The following is a 22,320-nucleotide window of genomic DNA, read 5'->3' as shown; positions in this document are numbered from 1 at the left end:
ACAAACACCTACAAGATCTCTATCAAGCATTCTTACAACTACAATACCCACCTGCGGAAGTGAAGAAACAGATTGATAGAGCCAGAAGAGTTCCCAGAAGTCACCTACTACAGGACAGGCCCAACAAAGAAAATAACAGAACGCCACTAGCAGTGACCTTCAGCCCCCAACTAAAACCCCTCCAATGCATTATTAAGGATCTACAACCTATCCTGAAGGATGACCCATCACTCTCACAAATCTTGGGAGACAGGCCAGTCCTTGCCTACAGACAGCCCCACAACCTGAAGCAAATACTCACCAGCAACCACATACCACACAACAGAACCACTAACCCAGGAACCTATCCTTGCAACAAAGCCCGTTGCCAACTGTGCCCACGTATCTATTCAGGGGACACCATCACAGGGCCTAATAACATCAGCCACACTATCAGAGGCTCGTTCACCTGCACATCCACCAATGTGATATATGCCATCATGTGCCAGCAATGCCCCTCTGCCATGTACATTGGTCAAACTGGACAGTCTCTACGTAAAAGAATAAATGGACACAAATCAGATGTCAAGAATTATAACATTCATAAACCAGTTGGAGAACACTTCAATCTCTCTGGTCACTCGATTACAGACATGAAAGTTGCTATATTACAACAAAAAAACTTCAAATCCAGACTTATGGGGCTGAGGCCAAGGCAAGTCAAAAGTCTGATATCCATGTCTCTACTCACTAGGCACTAGAAAAGGTGACCTGTGCTTTCTGCCCTGTCAGAGGAAGTCAACACCAGAATGGTGGCAAATGGGAAGGCAGAAACTCAGCTCCCACAGCTCTAATGGAAAGGGAAGAACCAGAGGAACATGGGTTTAGCTCTGCCTTTTCTCTTGGTGTTCAAACTCTCAAGGGAAACAACTTTAGGCAGACTTCTTTAGCTTTCTGAATTTGCTTCAAGAAGTGACATATGGAGCATAGCTCGGAGATATGTCCATGTCCTAAGCAGAATAGGAGCCAGGAGTGCCAGTCATTAAGCGCCACTGAAGTGTCACATGAGGGCATGTTTTGAATCCAGGAGATCTAGCTCCTGCAATGTTGCTAGCACTCCTGTATGAGGGGGACAAAAGGGAGGGGTTCTATCCTAAACTGAAATGTTTCCAGGTTCTCTCTATCCACCTCCCCCGCCCAATATATATTAGCCTGCAGGCAATAACTATCTATATGCATTAACTACTAAGTATGAAGGCTATTAAATATGCTTGCATAGTGTGCAGAAAAGACAGTAGACACTACACAAGAGTTCTGTCTTGCTGCCATGGTCATTAGGAAAAAACTGAGGAACAGTTCAACCAGCTCTATTCTTTATGCCCTTGGGTGGAGGGCATGAGGACATCTATGGCACAGGAATAGCTCCAATGGAGGTGGTTGGCTAACAGAAGCCAATGTTGTGCACATGGAGCAATGCGCACCAAGACTGGAATCTATGTGGACAATCACTCGAAAAATGACTATGCACTAGTTTAGATACAATGGCTTACCTGAAAGAGCTTTTCTGCGAAACACGTTAACCTTGAAGAAGAGAAATTATCCACAACTTTGCTTCATCAAAAATTTTGAAAAAAAATAGCTTTATCTGTTTAACAACAGTGAGAAAAACCACTGAAATGTGTTTGGAGAAGGTATAAAAGAATAGTTTTTTAACTTAATATTAAACTTCTCCATTAATATTGTGCGTGAACATCCTATACATATATTTATGTAACAAGTACATATATCCTAATTATGTGTAGCTTAATATTGTATACATTAACCTATATTTACAGAATTTTAGAATATTAATAAGGCACTCCATTGAAACTATAAAATAAGAACATTTCAAATTAATGGGCTCTTTCTTTCTTAGCCACCCATTTATTCTTTCCATAACAACACAAAAATAAACCTGTGACAACTGAGCAGACGTAGGTTTGGAAAAAAATTTGTGTGTGTTACCGTGTTTACTTTTAGAACTTGTATGTCACTTCGATAACACAGTAAGAATTGCAGTTCAAATGCCTACATTAATTAGACAGATTAATATTCAAGCCTATGTATGATTACTGTTATACTCTGTACACACCTTTACAGCATGATTTCGAATCCTCCTTGGAGAACCAGCAAAAGGTATGTCTACACTCCGTCTCCCATCAGATGGTTTAACAGTAACCCTTTCTGCAGGAGTGTGCGGTCTCCTTGGTGGAAAGATTTTTGGAGGTCCTGGTGGAGGAATATCGGAAGGAGATGGAGGAACAGAAATTGATCGTGGAACATCTAGTGAACTTTTTGCTTTACCACGGTCAGTAAAGTCCGGAGAACCTGCATAAACTGGAGCAGTTGGACTGCCATGTTTAAACTGCTGTCTCTGTTGCCACTCATATAGCTGCCATACAGTACCATCCTTATTAGCTTTCCTCTCCTCATGGGACATTTTCAAGTGGCTAACACGGTCCTGGGCATATTTGTAGTCACTTGGCAAGTTGCGATTTGGTGGAGGAGAGCTCCCTGAAAGCTGCCTGGTATTCTTTGGCAAGGTATGATAATTTTCAGGAAAAGACGAAGATTGACTGGGACCTTGACGAGTTAGAATCTGATCAGAAGCAAGACTGTGAGAAGAAGAGATATAGATTTAAATGTACATTTATCAATAGGACTCGCTAAAGTAAAAACATAAATCATCTCTTCTAATTCATGTTACCTTAGGAATTATACAAGATTCTGATTAAGGGTCCTTTATTAAAAATCACTTAAATGTGTACAAAATGAAGCTACTATTGCCCAGGTATCGCTATATAAAAAACCCTCGCTATTCACATATTAGATTGCAGTAATCTGGTATGTAATTCTACTTCTGAGAAATATTTGAAAGCCACAATTCTTTGATCAATGATCAGCCTGGACCTACCACAGCAGAGCTAGCTTTAAGGGAAAAAGTTACATTACCTGTATGTTTAGAAACACTAGAAGTCAAGTATGCAAATAACTGAGTCGTAGTTGTGTTTATAAACAGCAAATACTGTAATTTTTACTTTTAGTTAAAAGGTACCTTGTTCACCACTAGATGGTGTAGTTTGCTGTACAAATGTGATATATTAATTCATTTTAAAAATTACGTTACCTTAAAAATCAGAGAGGAGGAAGAAACCTCACCAGACAGAATAAGCAACTGTTGTGTAGATTTTGCTTCATTATACATAAAAGAGATAAACCATTTCTTAAATTCTTTGATATTTGAACATTTGTTTGGAATGTTCTAGTCCTCATGAGTTACTCTTTTACATGATACAATGCTATTAGTCCTTGCTATCTTAAGCAGCACACAGGAATTTACAAGGAAATCCATTTATGGTCCTGCTATAAAAAATGTCACTTTCCTGGGTTCAGTACAACATGCAGAAATTAAATTGCAGAAATTAGCTCCACATTTGGCCAGCAGTTTTCATACGGAATCTGTTGGCTTCCAACTTTGACATAGTTGACTTCATGAAGTCTTTTCACAGCCTGAAATACCAGAATGATCCCACTGGCCTATTATCCAATTCTGCACTTAGCCATCGATAGCTTCAACATCTCCAGTCAGCAACAGTGCTCACTCTGCCAGACTTTATGGAAGACCATGTAAAGGAAAGTGTGGGGTGGAGGGAAAAGATTATATTTTCTCAGCATACAAGATGGATACGAGGAGGAACAAAAATAGAGCAAGTGGTTACTTAACAGTAACTGTTGTTCTTCAAGAGTTGCCTCTGTGTATTCCCACGCATGGGATTTGGTGCCCAGAGGCTGTGAAACTGCCTTGAAAAATTGTGACTCAAGTTGGGAGGCTTTTGAGAAATCTCATGTGAGAATAATGTCACCACCCTACTCTATATAAGGAAGTGCACACCCCACCCCAACTCAATTTCTACTCCCAGACTGTACAGTCCTGATGTTATTTAGAACTCAGAAGTAGAGGAGAAGGTGGATAGTGTGAATGCACAGAGATGACTCTCAAAGACCAAGTAACTGCTTTTTCTTCTTTGAGGGCCTCTGCACTTTCATTTATGGGATTCTAGTGGGCAGTGCTCCATCAAGTGGAACATGGGTGAAGAGTGCTTAGCTAAATACATACTGTAGCATGGCACCACTCTCCGAGACCAAATACTGGACTATGATGCTAAGTGCAAAATGCGATGCTTGGTGAAAGTGTACACTGAACTGCAAGTTTCTGCTTTGCGTATCTTCAAGAAGGAAACACATCTAAGCCATGCTGCTGCGGCTGCAGAGGGAGGCTCTAAGGAGTGAGGTTTTAAACTGGGATGTTACTGGTTTCCTAGTCAAGATGTAACAATATTCTTTGTACCTCCTAATCCAGTGTGAGCGTGTAAGAGATAAATGGATTCTCACTGGCATCTCACCCATATGCTTCAAATGATCAATTAGATTTTAAAAAGGGCTTGGTATTTTCCAGGTAAAACCAGAACATCCTCTTCACGTTTAGGAGAGGAGTTTCCCGTGAGTGGGAGTGAAGTCCAGGGAAGAACACAGGGAGGGAAATGCAGTAAGAGAAGTGGAAATCTGAGACCTTAGGTATGAAGTTGAAATGAGGCCTCATGGTGACTTTCTCCTTCACCATATTAGATGAAGTGGCTGGCTATTAAAGCACTAAGCTCACTCACTCACTCTCCTAGCAGACATTACTGTTATCAGGAAGGCTATTTGATCGATAGATGCTTGAGAGAGATTTGTGCAAGAAGTTCAAAGAGGACCAATCAGCTTACTTACGACAAGATTTAGGTCGCCTTAAATGGGAGCTCTTTAATGAGGGGAAACACATTTACCATGCCTTTAAGGAACCCGGAGATTGTTGAGTGAGAGAAGATAGGTTTGTTCTGAACATAACTATGATGAGCAGATATTGCTGCCATATCGACTTTCACCGAAGCTATAGCTAAACCCTGAGATTTAAGGTGTAGAAGCTACTCTAGGACTGCAGAGACCCCAGCTCGAGATGGTGTAAGTACTTTACTAGTGGCACAGATAGTAAACCATTTCCTTTTCAGTTTATAGCATTTCTGGGTGTAGCCTTCCCTGTATTACACTAAGCATGGCCTGAATTCTCTGAGAACAGAAATAGTCCTTATTAGTCAGAAGGTTATCCTCCAATACTGCACAGTGGAGCATTTCTGGGTTGAGATGCAGAATTCCTTCCTGGCTTTTGAGACAGGAGGTCTGGACAAAGAGCAGCAGGTAAGATAGTTTTCTGACAAGAAGCAAAAGATTCTGGGGATACCAGTGCTGGTAAGGTTACACTGGGGCTACTAATACACTGTTTGTTTTGTGCAACCTGATTTTCTATAGGACTCAGGTTATCAGAAGAACATGAAGGGAGTAAAGTGTTGGATCCAGTTTGTCTCTGTGTGCTCTGTTGAATATAAGTGGTATTTGGTGTTTTGTTCAGACTTGAAAAAGCCAATCATTGAGTGGTCCCAATTGGTGAAATCGTCTCTGGCCACCACTGGTTTCAAGTACCACTTGTATGGATTCTGAGACCTACTGCTGAGTAAGTCTGCCTCCACATTCTCTCTCCCACAAGCTGTAGAAAAATAGGGTGGAACTGGATTTGGATGTACCACAGCCTGTTTTCTTGCCTCCACAGATAAAAGTTGGGAATATGCCCCCTCCCTGCTTGCTTAGAGAAGTAGTACTTGGCTGTGTTGTTGTCTGTACATGGCTGTGGTGTTGGCACTGGTGGTCACTGTGAGGTTAGCGGAGAGGGAAGCAAAGGGTACCCTCAGAAGGATGTTGCCCCTATTTTCCCACCAATAAAACTGTTGAAGCACTTGAGGTGGAATGGTCAGTCTCCTCTGAAGGCTGTGAACATTTAGTGCATAGTTACCTGCTGCCCAGCTTTTCAAGGATCTAATGTTCAGATGTGTAGGATGATGAGACCATCAAGCCTAGTAGCCTTAAGAAAAATTGTGATCTTTACCAGGTGTTCTCCGAGAGTTGTCAGGATATCTCAAATTTTGAGAAGTCTCTCTTGTGAAAGAAAGGCTCTGGCCTGAGTAGAGTTCAGGACTGTTCCAATGAAAGTGATACTCTGTGCAAGCTGAAGCATTGATTTCTCCCAGATAATTAATTCCAAAGACTGGAAAAGATGCACATGTATTGAATCACTGAGAAGAGGTCTTGTTGAGAGCTGACCCTTTGAAGCCTGTTGTCTAGGTATGGGCAGATGAATATTCCTTTGTGTCTGATGTATACAGCAACCACCAGGAGACATCTGAAGACTTAAAGGCCTCTGGACAAGTAGAAAGAAAGGACTCTAAAACATTAGTATCCTGTCCCCTCACAGAACCTCAGGTACTTGATATGATCACCACATGAAAGTAGTTGTCCTTTAAGTCAAGAGCTGCATACCAACATCCTGCGATAAAGCCATGCACATCCTGAACCTGATGAGGTTTCTGAGGTACAGAGTGGGTCTTAAACTGTCACTCTTCTTGGAGATCAGGAAATATTATCCCAAGAGATGCATCAGTGAAGAGGAAAGTAGGAGCCGGAGGATGGTGAGGTGGCCCGTTGCAGAATTGGATAGTGTCTATTACCCGTGACTAGAAGAAATCATGCACCAGGTGATGGAGAAGGATGAGAGAGGAGGTCCAAAAGGAGGGAGAAAGAATTGGAGATGTGGTATACATTGGTGTGTGGCTGTCAACCACACCATTAGAATTGCTGCTTAGAGGCTGAAGCTGAGGACCGTGAAGAGGTACGATGAGGAATCTTGCCCCTACACCAGTTTGCCAGCAGCCTGTTTTGGAAGTAGCTAATAATGCCTCTGGGATTGCATTTCTTGGCATTACAACAAAGTTTGTCTCCGGAAGCAGAATGACACTCTGCTTTCAGAGTGTGTAGCAAGCCTACGAACCTTAGTGAGTAAAGTCTTAGCTACTTCTTTCTGTTCCTTTGGCAAGGAGTCCCTCATGGCATCCTACAAGATATAAACATAATGGGACATTATGGCCTTATAACTGGCCGCCCAAACGGCTAGTTCAGAAAGAGCCAGATCAGAAGACACTTATGTCAAATATATAAAGCTTACTCTTTTGCCTCACACTGTCTCCCATGCTGCAGACACTACCACAGCTGTAGCAGGAACTGATATCCTTCACCTGGCACAGGATACATCCTGTCTGCTTGTTTGGACACGTGCAAGAATGAAAAGGAAGACAGGTATCTTTGGCTGTGTTGAAATTGCTGGAGCTACGAGGTGGAGACAGCTTCTCCCTGGTCTGCATCTGTAATATGACAAACAAGGGATCAGATATCTCAGGGGCCATGACCCCTGCTGGTAGTTGAAGAGTGTCTGCCATTCTCCCAAAGAGCTCCTAAACTGTTTCTGTTTGTCATGAGAGGAAACAGAGAGAGCTCGATTTGATTGTCTGGTGAGGAGGTGCCACCTGCACATTCCTCCACAATGGACCCTCTGAAAGAATCTCATCCCATTACTCAGATATAGGCAGATCCACCTGAGGATAAAATGGATTCATTGGTGGCATCAGGATGCATTCGTACCAGATGAGGCATAGGCACTGGTGCCAAGTGAAAGCACTGTTCCAGAAGGAGAATCAGTGCCAATGCCTAGGTCAGTATCAGAGTTGGTCTTGCAGTTTCCAAAAAAGGCCTTCATAAAGTCCTGTATGTAGGACCACATTAGCAACTGAACTGGGCACTGCATGATATCCTTCTATGATACCTGGATTTGAGATAAGGAATGAGGTCTGGTTTCCTGAGATCTAGGCAGGGAACCTGCAAGTTCATCTACAAAGGTGCTCTGAGGCAGGTCTGTATTGGGACTCAAGATGGCAGAGAGTCAGGTAGCAGAAAAGGATTCAGTGGGATGGTTAATAGCCTTGACCATGGACCCCACACACAGTCAGATGCAGAGAAATGAAAAGTGTTATTAGAATCCGAAACAGTGAGGAGTCCAAGTTATTTGGCACCAAGATGACTGGTTCTGGAGGAGCACTGAAAAGAGGTGACCACACTACTCTTTGAGCCTTCAAAGCACTCATGGGTCTCAGATTGCAGAAGGGGATTGAGATGATGCTTCCTCTTTTTCTTCAGTTTATGACTCTTGTGGGGAAATGTACTTCCTATTCTCCTTCCTGAAAGTACACTTGACTGTGCTTGAGGTACCAAGCCAGAAGCATTGGTGCCAGAGGTCAGGTCTGGAGTCTATACTGAGTAACGGTGCCAGGTGAGGAGTAGGCACTGAGGTGGGCACTTCCTGTGTCAGCATCAGGGCTAATGAGGCCTAAAATGGATGCTTTGGTTGTGCTGGATGAAGGATTCCCTGTCAGTACAGGGCCAAGAAGATCCCTGTCTTGAGACAGTAGTAGAAGGCAGCACTGAGGATGGAGCAGTAAATGGGTGTCTTAGGTCCTGTGTAAAAGGACCTTGGCACAGAGACTGGTCTCAGTTTCCTCAGCAGGCCTGCTGAGGTATCAGGCTGTAAACACTGAGAAGCCAGATGAACCTGAGTGTAGGTATGGCAAATCATATACTGGGTTACCAAGTGGGTCTCTCCAAGACATAGAAGGCACAGGACATCTCTGGTATGACTGCCAAGCAAGATGCACACCTCACAAAGCCCAAGGTCAGATTTATTCTTGATAAGGTGTTGAAGGCTCCCAGTTCAGGTGAAGGGTAATTCACTCTTAGCTATCTTATACTATTCTAAACAAACAGTTTAGAATAAAGTTTTAAACTAGACTAAGGGAAGTTCTAATCGTAAGGACACAAAGCAAATTCTGTTCACTTTCTAAAGCGGCAGCAAAAAAACTGAGGTAGATGGGGGTGTGAACACCCTTATATAAAGTAGGGTGATGACCCTCACCCGTGTGTGAGAATGCTTATGAAATCCCCTCAACAGAGACAGTTGTTCAAGGCAGTTCTACAGCTTGATACCAGTGGAGCGAAATCTCACAAGTGGAAACGCACAGAAGCTTTTGAACAAGAAAAGAATGGCTCTTACCCAAAAGAGCCAAGAACAGGAAAAGCTCTCTGTAACAGCCAGAAGAGGAATTTTTTCATGCTATACTTGAAAGCGAAGGATATTGCTCAGCATGAGTGTGTTTAACAGGAAAGTACTAAACAAGGTTTAGCTTGGGTTTGACTCATAAAAGAATAAAAACAAAACCCAAAGAACAGATTCTTCTCAAGTTCTGTATTCACCATGTCTGCCTGTGCATTGAAGTCTTCAGATTGAAGGATGGAGCATCACCTCTGAATGACTACAAGATGGGGGAGCCCCTCACTCGGAATTACTTAAAAGAAAAATCACTAATCTCCTGGGAACATCTTTTAAAGCTTTCTACCTCAGTGATTTTCGACCTGCATAATCTTTTTGGATGTCTTACTTTACAAGGCTGTGTTACTGAGAGACAAAGCTCATCAATACCATAGAACCAGCTATGGGCACTATATGAAATGGGAGGAAGAGTATCTTTTTTAAAATGTCTTATGCCACCTTCCAGATATTAAACTGTTGATCCTGAGCCTACAATAATTATGCAGGTGAACCCCTGGAGCCCACACAGAGTATCACTGATATAAATAGGTCTCTGTGTAGACACATGAAGTCCACTAGCATGCATCACATTGCAGGATCAGGGTCTTAGTTTGTTGAGTTGAGCCAGGAAGCAACTTTGTATGTTTTTCATGCATCAGCAATTATGAGGTTTTTAAAATTTAAAATAAAAAACTAATGTTTATAAATATTACTTTTTAAAATGATGGTTATATAAATTTAAGAAACAGGCATCAGATTTATTGCCCCCAAAATAGTGCATTCTGCAAATCACATACTACAGACTTATTATAATTTACTGAATGACAACATAATCCATGGTCTGTGAAGCATCATAAAACTAAGTGGGTTGTTCATGGTCAAATCCAACAAATTAAAATAAAAAATGAATTACACTGGCCATCTCTCAAAGTTAATATTACTACCTTAAATTTCTATGGCACTCTTCATCACATCCCAATGTCCTTTACAGACTGCATGTCTGTACTTTATTGTACTTCATTCATCCATCATTAAAATGCATCAGCCTCTGAGATGGAAACACATTCTGCATAAGCAGCACATCACAACAGTGTTTCTCAGGCAAGGATGTGAAAAATAACATCTAGCTAAACTACTATATGAAGAGAGCACTTACTCAGGCAGAATGTAAAAAAATCAACCTGGATTTAGGCCAGGAGACTGTTGCTAACTAACACTGGCAAAAGTTCCCTATAAAGCTTTATGGTAACAATACATCCGGTTGTTTTATGTCTCATTCAAAAGATGGCATTTGCAATTGCAATGTCCCTAGCACCAGGCTGGGAAATTTGCATACTACTGACTCAGAGGAAAAGTGAAATCTGTTAATTTTCCTAATGCCTCCTAGTTAGGTACTAATAAAGTCTGACCATAACCCACAATTTTCTCTTGTGGTGGGGGGCGATTGGGGAATGTTTTCAGTGGCTTTCCTATAACACTGATAGATTTTAAACTGGTCTGTTAATTTTTAGTCATAATTATAATGTTTTTAATTTTTTCTATGTTTGTGTGGCTAGTATATAACACTAAAGGAAGATAGTACATTGTATTTATATAGCATATATTAACAACAGTGCATGTCAGGAAAAAAATACTAAAGACAATTTCCCCTTTAACGGTATCCACCCAAACAAATAAATATGCAAATAAAACAGAATGATAAAAGAATTAAGAATTATTGAAAATATTAGCTTAAGGCAGCATATAGGCCTCTGAGGGTTGTTTTGCTTTTTGGTTTCTTTTGAGGGGAGGTAAGTGGGAGGAGTAGAAAACTAGAATTTCACATAGTTTGCATTATTAATTAATTGAAGTCTCTTACTGGAACTCCAGCAGAGAAATATGAACAATTTTAATATGTATTTAATTTTTTTTTTAAAATCACAGTTTGAGTCCTCCCTCCACAAGTCACACATTCGATTGTCTCTATTCATTCAATATTACCATTTCATCTCAATTTCTTAAGTTTCCTCTAATATCTAAGGCTCTGATCCTAAAAAGTTACTCCATGTGGGAGGACTTGTGTGAGCGTATAGCCCCCAACTAACTTTACTGGAACTCCACATGGAGTAACTTGCAGGATCAGTAAAAAGCAGACACCTATTACTTATCAGACCATTACTTTCCAGAAAGAGAGAGACCAGAGAAATACATATGTGCACACACACATTGAAGAAAAATAAACAGATGAAAACATTGGTAAGTTACAGATAATACAAACATTAAGCATTCCATCTGCCTATACACCCTGGCTTTCATGTAATTTTCACAGACTAAAAAGGAACAAGATGCATCTTATATGCAACAGGGACATTTTAGTGCTGCTTCGTTAGACATATTGTGCATCCAAAATACTGAAGAATCCAGTTACATTGCATTTCATATATGTGTTACATACCAACATGACCCATGTACAAGTATTGTAGGGGAAAAGAAATAGGGGGGAAAGGTTAAAATTTCTCTCTCTTGTTTTTAAGTGGAAAACAGAGGTTAAACTTGTAATCTATTTTGTCCATGAATAAAAGAGGACTTTAAGAGGTAGTGTTTTCATTTTAGCTCTTAAATTTTGAATAAATTCAGGTCAAAATTTTTAACAAAACATCTATTATGTTCAAAGAGAATATAAACATATTCTAATGTCTCATCTTTTCAGTTGACAATAAAAATATGAACACATTTAAGGAAATGTTTTCATCAGTATCATACTGACTTTTCCAGAATTCAAAGTACCTATTTGAAAAGTGTTATTCTGCACTGGATGGATGAGAAAATTAATAGTAGTCACTGTATACTGTCTTAACATGGTAGCATTCTGCTTCGTATAAAACAAGTTATCTGACATTTGTTTTCCTTTATTTTGAGAACACCACAATTAACTATTTAAAGACTGGCTTGTTACTAACCTTTTTGTGTCTCCTTTTTGGACTTTTACCCAGTGCTCCACTTGAGTCATGTTGTTTTTCCTTTGTGTCTGTTTATCTGGATTTGCTCTGGGAACAAATCCTCTTTTATACAAACTGGTACCATTCTGCTCCACTGGGCCAACACTCATGTTTAATGAACTAGGAAACGTCCCATTCTTCTCAACTGGCTGAGGCTGAGCTACTTGGGGCTGAGATGCACTTGTTAAATCTGGAAACTGATCAACTTCTCCTGATGTTAATGGATGCTTAGATTTTCCCCTCTTAGATTCCAGAATTTCTTTTCTGAAGACATAACGTTCCTCATCTTCTCTTTCTTTTCTTATCTCTTCATGCCTATCATATCCAAAGGTTTCCGTTGCTTTTTGATAACTTCCTTTTATATCAGCAGTATCCACCTTTGCATGCTCTTTGCGGGAATCCACGTGGTTAACTTGGGGAACAGCTTGCTGATCTGCTTTTTCTGTTTCTCTGCAATGAAAATATGTGCTTTAGTGTGAAATCTTAAAAGAAAAGTCAGTGTAGATTTGCTAAGATTTTAAGAAAGGGAAGCCCACAAAAATAGCCTCTAAAGCTGGTGATAACCTGATGCACCAGGGGTGTGTGACTGCAGATAGGACTGGGTGAGAATCCTTTGTTCCCCCATTTATACAAACCATTACTAAGGAAGCACCAAACAAACTTATATTCAGCTGCACTTTCCTAGAAACAGTTATGCTTAATTATTGAAAAATAAACTGAAAATCCTGATAGCTCAGCATAGTGTTTAACTTCTGTAAATGTAAAATTGTGTGTTACAGGGGTTGGGAGGGAAGAAGTTGTAGACTTAAAAACAAATTCCCAGGAAAGGAAAACACCTGCTATGTGGTACAAGCTTCTCCATTTCAAAGGGGAAAAAATTCTCTTCGAAGTATTTTTATAAGCTCCAAGAATAAGCCATTTCTGATAAGGAAGATATAGCAATATCCAGAGAGAGGCGAAGTCCCATCAGAGACAAGAGAAATTGTTCCAACCCTTCTTCAGTTTGGTGGCTAAATTTTAACAAGACTATCACAGATAAAATTGTTAAATATGTTATTTTAAGTACTTTATTTTAGGTATTTTCCTTTTTTCTAAATCTTGCCCAAAACCCAAAACAGAATATCTTTTGAAATTATTTGATAATTGGAAAGCATATAAAAGTGTTAGGTACTATTGCTGGTTTATGTTATTTTTGAAAGCTAGCCCACTTCATCTGTAACTTTCCTCATTTAATCCTCTTTTGGCACTTTATTAAGATGTCACTGATCTCTAAGTAGCACTTCATCTTCTCTGAAACCATATGACCAGATAGTCAGTTTTTGGTGTCAGCATCTGTAAAGCTTCAAAGTACGTAGCCTAGCTGTGAAGCCTTTTCTTGTAGTCCCTATTTATTAAATCTGCCTGAAACTTTGGCTGATATATTTTTAAACTATACAGGCAGTGCACAGATATTAACCTTATTGGTTTTTTAAATGCTATATCAATTAAACGATTTTTGAACACAGAGGTCCTAAACCGGACTATCCAGTGTCACTGTGACATTTGCATCTCCAAGAGACTAAAGCTACATTTTCACTTTCCTTTTAAGGGCCAGACAGAGTCTACACTGCTGAAGTGCCATTGTCTGAACAAATTCCATTCAAGAACTGGGCAATTCTGTAATTCTGTACAAGCCCTTAGCTGCCAAGATTCTAAACAGTTATAGAGCTAGTCAAAAATAAGGACACATTTTTGGCATACGGCTTGTCCCTTTTTTTGTTGAAAAATTTTGAATATCAATTTTTTTCACCCACCTCTATTTTTTGAAAAGACGATTTAAAAAAAAAAAAAAAATTGAGGGGCCTCACCATGGCAGCCAGTTTTCAGGGCCTAGTTCAAGTGTATTCAGAGGTCCAGGAGAATCAATTCAATTGAGCCACCCTCCCATGTAACTATACGATTCAAATTGCAGGTATACAGGAAAGAACAGAGAAGGACGGAAGGTCCGGAGGTTAAAGACAGGAAATGGCAGCATGCAGGCAGCATTATCACTTCAGAGTCCTGAAACAGCTTAAAGGGCAATCATCCAGGCACAGCTACTGAAGCAGGGGAAGAAGCAAGATGGCAAAATAGCTACGCTTTGTCTTCTCTAGGGGGAAAAAAAGTGTTCCTAATTTTTTTAACTCAAGGTAAAATCCTAGTGAAGACAAAGCAGTGTGTAGTTTTCACACAAGTTAGCAGGTTCAGGAGATTTTGGGAGAGCCTACACCCATTAACTCGTGTTAAGAGCACACATTTTTTCTTAGTGAAGACAATCGAAAGAGAGGACCCTGAATCACTCCCCCACTCACATACAAAGTACCCCACTTTTCCTGTATCCATGTCAAAGCAAGGCAGGCAAGCAAGCAGCTCCAAATGTCTGGACAGAGCCGGGTGCTGGTGTCTCCGCTATTCACAAAGTACAGCTCTCCCAGTCATTATAGGATGAGGAGGAAGAGAGCTTGAAAAATGCCCTGATGTCTAATTGCCTAAGGACTAAAACCATGCTAAGTTACCATTGGCACATCTTTATTCCCCATAAATAAATCAATTTTGCACCTATAAATAAATCTGGCCCAGTTATGAATAAATTAATTCTGTCCTACAAACAATGCCTACCCCTATCAAATAAATCTCAATACTGCAACCCTTCCCCAAGCTCCCACCTCTCCTCTTCTTCCCACTTGAAGTCCCTATCTTTCTCCTCACACTGCTGTCTTCACCCCAAAGAATGGGGTGTTTCAAGAATATTCATGTGTTTCAAGAATAAAGACTGACAGTTTAAATTATACAGGACAGTTTGAATAAATACACAGCTCTCCATAGTCTAAGCAAGCTGAAGACAGGACTGAATGATGAAAGATTCTACCTCATCTAATACAAACAATATTAAATAATCATTGCTAACTGAAAGAGCGTCACCTAAAGCAACTGGAGTTAGGGATATGAGTACCTTTCTGATAAAATGTCTGCATTTCCATCTTCAATAGTTAGTACTAACTCTCAGTCACATTTTCAGTCTTGTGCATGGTCATAATTTACATGATACTAACTTTCTTGGGATTTTTTCCACCAATTTTTGTTTAGATTTATAGTGTACGGTCACATAGGGATAAAAGACCAGCAGCTCAGCCGCGGCTGGCCCAGGTGACCTGATTCGAGTTAGCAGGGCGGGGGCTGTGGGCTAAAACTCTCTGTGTAGACACTCGCCAGCTGGGCCGCTTAACAGTTCAGTTCTCCTTCCAGGGAGTTATCGCTGTCTGATTGTAGGCCACTTCCCCAGTGGCCTATGGGGTGGGGAGGAGACTCAGGCCCACCCAGTACTCCAGGTCCCAGCCCAGAGACTCTAATGCTGCTATGTCCCTTTAACAAAACTACCTTCAATTCCTTGGGCCACTTCCCCACAGCCCCAGCCTTCGCTGATGCTTCATCCTTAGCACGGGGCTATTCTTTGTTCAGGGCCACCAGCCAGCCTGGAGCTCTTTCTCACTCCCCTGGACCCTGCCAGTACTGAGCTGTCCGTGGTGCTGCAGTTCCCTTTGGCCAGCCAGGAGCACCAATCACCTTCCTCTGCCTCCAGCCAGGAACTGCCTGTCTCTGGCACTGCAGGTCCTTTTTATATGGCCATTCTGGGCACTGATTAGCTGCTCCCTGCAGCCTCTCTAGGCTGCTCGGAGGACTTAGCTCCACAGCTCCTTTCCTGGGATGAGTGTGGCTGGACCCTGAGGCCTCCAGCAAGGAGCCTCTGGGTCTGGTCCACCCTATCACAGGTTCAAATTTATTTTTCTAAATTGCTTTTCAGACTGAGAATTACATAAGTAAACATCTTCTGAATATTAATTCCTCCAAACAAATATTATTCTATCTTCACTCTCTGTTTTATTCCTTCACAATTCAATGTTAGATATGGGTGAAAAAATGGAATCAGTATGTAAAATTTGCAGGGCCTCCCTGATATTTTTTCTTTCAATTGTTCCTAGCCATAACTTAAAAAGAACATACATAATGGGCATCAGCATGCAGCCAAAACCATAATCACAGTTTTGGATCTAGATTCCAGAGCAAAAAGATTAGTTACTAGTAGGTCTGTTATTTGTATCTTAAAAAAAGAAAAGAAAAGTAATCTCATTACAGGTATGGCCACTGTGAAAACTGCTTCTGACAATAATTAACTGGAAAACACAAGGGTTCTGGAATTTGAAGGTTATCCTTTGTTTATTGTTTGAGAGTTTTGCCAAAAGCAAGCACTAGGCACAGTACTTCTGGGAAACTGCACTGTGAAATTTTAATCCTCAGAGCCTAAGGGTTAAGACCAGGATAAGCCCTCGGTATAAAGAGTTCTCTTTTCAGAATAGGTGTCAGAAAAGGAATACACTGCCAAAGTCAAAATGTAGAAAAGTAGTACTAAGTCAATTTTAAGAACAGGGAAAAACAGGAAGCAGCTAAAGACAAACCAACAGTTATTGGTTGATTTAGTCGTCCCCTCACCCACCAACCCCAGGTTAGATAGGGAAGTCTTCAGCAGGCTAGAGGATACCTCCTGTCTCTTACGTGTTCCTTTTGAGTTATAAAATATAGAACAAAGACTGGCACAAATGTTTCTGAATTGTGTAGGATGCTTACTAGTGAAGTGGGCCAAAATCTCCCAGAAAAAAATAGTTATCACCTGCATTTCTATGCAGTTACATCTGTATCTGAACTTATAACTTGTCATTAACTCTTCACTAATTTTCATTGCCACTTTAAGTAGAGTTTTGAGATCCCTCTTTGAAATATTCAAATGTGAATCTGAATGTGAATTTCTGTCACCTAGCTAAACCAAGGACTATTTGTTTCCACACAAAAGATGCAGTGGTTCAACAAAATCAGTTTTAAAATCCATTTAGCTAAAGTATTGCAAACCTTTATGTGGATATGCAAATCTGTTTACACATGATTTACATAGATATAATCCAGTTAAAGAGTAGTCAATAGAGGCCTGCACCAGTTTAGGTAAATCAATTTAAAAGCAGATTTTAGTTAAGACACTGCAACTTCTGTGTGTCTCCAAGACCCTAGTTCTACAGTCCTAGAACTTTTTCTAGGCCACTCGGGGCAGGCGGAGGTGGCAAGAAAATGGCAGTGACATGACAAAGAGAAAGCAAGATCTGTGATTCCTGGGAGACAGGCAGGTCAGGGTTTGCTGCAGAAGGAAATCTAGGCATCACACTCCTTTATACAAGTCCCTATCTCCCAGTCTGAGAGTTGCCCTCTGCCTGCCACTGTATACCACACCTTCCCTCATGCTGTGAAACGAGACACATGCACCATAGTAAAAAGAAAAGGAGTACTTGTGGCACCTTAGAGACTAACCAATTTATTTGAGCATAAGCTTTCGTGAGCTACAGCTCACTTCATCGGATGCATCCGATGAAGTGAGCTGTAGCTCACGAAAGCTTATGCTCAAATAAATTGATTAGTCTCTAAGGTGCCACAAGTACTCCTTTTCTTTTTGCGAATACAGACTAACACGGCTGTTACTCTGAAACATGCATCATAGTATGTTTAAAAAAGGCCACAACTTTATTAAAACCCTTAACTAACCAAACTACTTGAAAGGGCTGTTCCAGTGTGGATTTGAAATAGATGCAATGGCCCTGGATTCCACAGACCCAAGGGTGGGTAAGAGGGCAATGCCCCCTGTACACTCTCAGGCCTGCCTTGAGATCCTGGCTGGATCCCTTGAGATCCCTTCCTCTATGTAGGAGGTAGGAGAAATAAAATGAAGGGAGTCACACACTGAACAGACATGGAGACATACCCCCTCAATGAACAATGTTGTTCTGTGGGCCCATGCCCAAGCATCCCATTGGGTTACAGGAACCTCACATCGAACCCTTTTTAACTGACCGACTGCACTGGAACCTGCTAAAGGTGCAACAATGAAATTGAAAGCCCCCAAACTTGACCTCCTAGATGCTGGAGGGAAGGTGAAAAAAACCACTCATCAGTTTGCCAATTTTGCCATATGGGAAAAATCCCTTCCAGACCCAAAACAAAGTATGGCCATCAACATAGCCCCTATCAAAAGAGATCAAGCTCATTAGATATGGGTGGGTAACGGCAGGTCTCGAACACAGTCAAACTGATGAGTCATCAGCAGAAAGCGAAAGAGTTCAAACTGGCTACTACCAGCAGTAAAGGGAAAGAGAAACTACCTCATTCTACCTATCCCAGCAGGTAAGAGCCAATCAGCCAGTCCCCCCATGCTCCACTGTCAAATGGCAGGGGCTGTAAGGGAAAGAATATGAAGGCAGGAGGTGTCCCCCTTGCCTCCAGACCTATCAAAGCTGCACTCTGGTAGTGAGGAGAGCACTGTCACAATGGGAAGGATGAGACAGATCAAGGCTGAGTGTTCTGAGGTTCCACTAATTTTATGTAATGAATATACATGAAACAGAAGGAGGGAGTGAAAGTTCACTAAAATCAATTAACATCTGAATAAGCTGTAACAATGACCTATGCGTCATATAACTGAGCCAACATTAACAGTATTTTCTTGCTGACTGCATTTTGCTATTACACTCAGACTATCAACTTTTTATTTCTATGACGGTTTTTCAAAGTTTGCCTCTCAAGGACAAACTGATCTTGCCTCTTGGTTTGTCTCTCTTTTGGCGACCAGCTATAAGAACAATTCATCTTTGACTATGGCTCCCCCTTTGTGTCATATCAGCAACTCAGCAGGTAATAAGTTTTTTTCTTTATTATTTTTTACTTGAAATAAAGACATCTAACTAAATAACTTCTTCATGTTGCATATCCAGATATCAGTCAGAGTTTTCCAAAGAGGTATTTCATTTAAAAATTTACAGGAAAAACAGAATAAAAGGGTGGTAAATATTATATATCCTTGATGTGAACATTGAGGGAAATTTCTTTCTTGTGATGTTAGTATAATGCCATTTTAAAGGAAATAATTATTATTTAAGGTATGAGATAATCTTAACAATTTATTACTATTGTAGAGTTCATAGTCTCTTCTGATCCATCACCAAGCATCATAAAGGGTGGTCTTAAAAATGGAGTCTTTCTTACTTTTTGTCTATTTATGTCCTGTCTGAGCCAAAACAGATTTTTTCTCTGGGCTCTGAGAGCATTTTCAACTGCTAGCTCCTCATCCCAGCCTCTTTTGAAGTTTACTGCTCAATTATTGCTTTTTCCTGGACTTCTGAATTCAGCACTTCAGACATTAGCTTTAGAAAAAGTAGCGTCTAGGAGCTCCGATCACAAAGCAGGACTCCACTATGCTAGATATGTAACATAGAGCACATCGCTCCCCCAAAATGTTACAAAATGCAATGTTAGAAAATACAGTAAGGCAAGATGTTAACTAATACTAGTTTCCAAGATGTATCTATACACTTATATTCCATAACTAAAAAGCATGGGAAAATCAAAGTTGATAAGTACATTTGTCCTTTTCTTATAGTTTGGTTTTTACTCTCTACTCTTTAGAATACCCCTCTTAGAAATTTGAAAACAGTATCCCCATTCCACTCCTCTCCAATCGTTTTTTTTTTTGCCCTATTTTTTTTCTTTTTAAACTTGCTTCATTTCATTTTCCACACAGAGACTTAGTGCGCAGCAAGCCAGGGTGTGAATGAATCTATAGCACACTAGCCTGTTGCACACTAAGTTACTGTGTGGACCCTGCTACAGCATACAAAAAGTTCCATAGTGTGCTCTGACATACTGCACTCTATGGATCTTTAAGTCCAGTAGCAGGGTCCCCACAGTGACTTAGTGCCCAACAGCCTAGTAAGCTGTAATTTCATTCACACCCTGGCTTTCTGCATACCAAGTCTTCATGTGGACAAGCCCTAGTACTTTATTTGTGTACCAGCACCACTGATGAGGTCAAAACAATTTTGAACATAGAGTTTTCTTTACTTTGTGCTCCCTAGCTTGTTGATTCATAAGTATCTAAGTATACTAATGTAGGACCACTATAAAAAAACCTGCAAATTTCTTTAAAATCAGAATGTATACATCTTATTCTCTGATTTAAAAAATTAAAATGAAAACAGAATATTCCCTTGCTTCTAAAAATATATTTTAACTCACTACTCTGATTTTTGAAAAAACTTTCAGCTACAAGTTAGTAACATGTTGAACTTGCCTCTTCAGTGATGAACGTGTTTGCATAAGAGTAGATTGATTCATGGCACGGATCCAGCCATTCATATCCTCTAGGGTATCCGCACTGAAGTAGTATGTGCGCATTCCTGAATGCTCTGCCTGAGAGCCGACCATAGAACTCTTATTATAAATGTATGCCCTCATCCCTGTGTGGACAGCCTGTAAAAGCAAAAAGCAAAGACAAATTAGACAAACCTGTTATTCTGAGCCTAAAAATTTATTATAACTTGAGTGGTTACCTTAAAAAAAAAAAAAGTTATGAGTTCTCACGGTATCCTCCTGTACATAAAATAGAAGATATCACTCTACTATAACCACAGCAGTGAGACAAATGTTGAGTTTTAATGTCACTTTTTAATTTTATTTGAGATCAGTTAGTGCTGTGTAGTTCCTTTCCCTCTTTTTCCTATCATTAAAATAACACTGCAGCATTTTGTTCTGTTTTTCATACCAATAACTGGAGCTTTTCATTTTACTCCTATCTTACTTGATGCATTTTATTTGCTGTGAACACAATACAAAACAAACTAATGCATCTTTTAGCAAGAATTGCTTAAGTGAGTCAATTTTCCTAGATCATATCATGAAGCAATCTGTTTAGAAAAAACACAATATAAATCTTACCATACATGTTTTTTAAACTGGCATTTTAGGAATAATTGTATTGCATGTTAAGACCTTTAGGTTAAACAATATGCTTTTAAAAAACACTAAATTAGCTACAAAAACACTAGACTTGATGATAAAGTTAGCAACATTTATTGAATTATTAAAGCACATGGTACTGTATTTCAAATGTTATTGCATACAAAAAGCTTCCATGTGCTATCTCAAAACCAAAACTATTTGAGATATTTAGATATATGAAGCTGCCAGCAGCTAAGTATTAAACTTTAACACTCTGACATTTCTATTGTTCTTATGTACATAATTTTATATCAAATGTGTGTTTTCATTATTCTAGTCTAGTTATGTTAAGTCAGATCTTACCCACAGTTCCATAAAGACATGGTACCCACATTACTAAGTAGGTCTCATCAGATGCTCCTTCCTGAATCAAGCTACAATATTTCCTGTGTGTTACTTTATAAATGCACTTTAAAAGTAGACAATCGGAACTCATCTGCTACTGTTAACAGAATTAACAGCAACTGACAGCCATTCACAGAATCGTAAGTGAGGTCAGCAATTTTCAAGTTTTCTCTATACTAGTTAGTTCTTCAAAAATCCTCTATTTTGGCTTCAGAAGCTTTGATTTTATTTGGTTATATTTATTTAATCACAAAATCTATGAATCTCCCTCTTTTCTGTTGCATTCCAAGCACTGGAACTCTGACTATAAAACTCCATTCATCTTGTAGGCTCATGCAATCAATATTTTGAGCACATTAGTAATTTAACTGTTCACAGTTTTTGAACAAACTACAGCTAGTATCAACACACACAAATATGAACTACACAGAAGCTTTTTTGAACCAAGTCAATTTTTCATTCACATATACATATGTATAAAACAAACATTCCTTTTATTTTAAAAGCTACATTCCACATATAACTCTTATAGTTGGACTTGTGTTTTGATGGAGTCTTTTCCCCTTTGTTATTCTACACTGAAAAATAACCTACCATAATACTTGGCTTTAGAAATACAAACACTTTTGACAGAACACAATACGTTTGATCTTGTGTGAAGCTTCCTACATGATTTGTTATATACTCTGAAATTGCTGAGTTAGTGTTATCAGACTCTCACTTCAACCATGTGCAAACTTATTGTAGAATAGGGGGGTTTCCCCACTATTTCAGCACTGCATGTTTTGTAGACAACTTGCTCCCTTCCTTTTTACCCAGAATGGCTGCAAACATTCAAACATGGTCTTTCACTCACCTACATGACTGCTACAAGGGAGCCCTCTTATTTCCTTTAAGACAGCTCTATCATATATTTTGTTCTCGTGCAAGTCTTTTGGCTGCCACCTTCCATCTCACTAGGCGGGAAGGTTGATTGGACCAGCAGTGTGTTACAGGACAGCTTAGAAAGAAAGGGGACAGAACATGCCTGGG

The 22,320-nt window shown here is 39.9% G+C and overlaps 1 protein-coding gene across 8 annotated transcripts in view; it reads right to left on the bottom strand.

Annotated features, from left to right (window-relative positions):
* The window catches only part of PLEKHA7 (pleckstrin homology domain containing A7), a 276,128-nt gene that overhangs the window by 56,694 nt on the left and 197,114 nt on the right, over positions 1-22,320 (bottom strand). For all 8 annotated transcript variants that reach the window (XM_073347395.1, XM_073347399.1, XM_073347396.1 and 5 more), the window contains 3 exons: positions 20,237-20,415; positions 12,019-12,507; positions 2,111-2,633 (listed from right to left, as the gene is read on the bottom strand). In XM_073347395.1, coding sequence (XP_073203496.1) covers positions 2,111-2,633; positions 12,019-12,507; positions 20,237-20,415 — 1,191 coding nt within the window. The remainder of the gene's footprint in view (positions 1-2,110; positions 2,634-12,018; positions 12,508-20,236; positions 20,416-22,320) is intronic.

This window comes from Lepidochelys kempii, chromosome 6 (assembly GCF_965140265.1).
Source record: "Lepidochelys kempii isolate rLepKem1 chromosome 6, rLepKem1.hap2, whole genome shotgun sequence".
Classification (NCBI taxonomy): domain Eukaryota; kingdom Metazoa; phylum Chordata; order Testudines; family Cheloniidae; genus Lepidochelys; species Lepidochelys kempii.
This window is presented reverse-complemented; position numbering and strand designations above follow the sequence as displayed.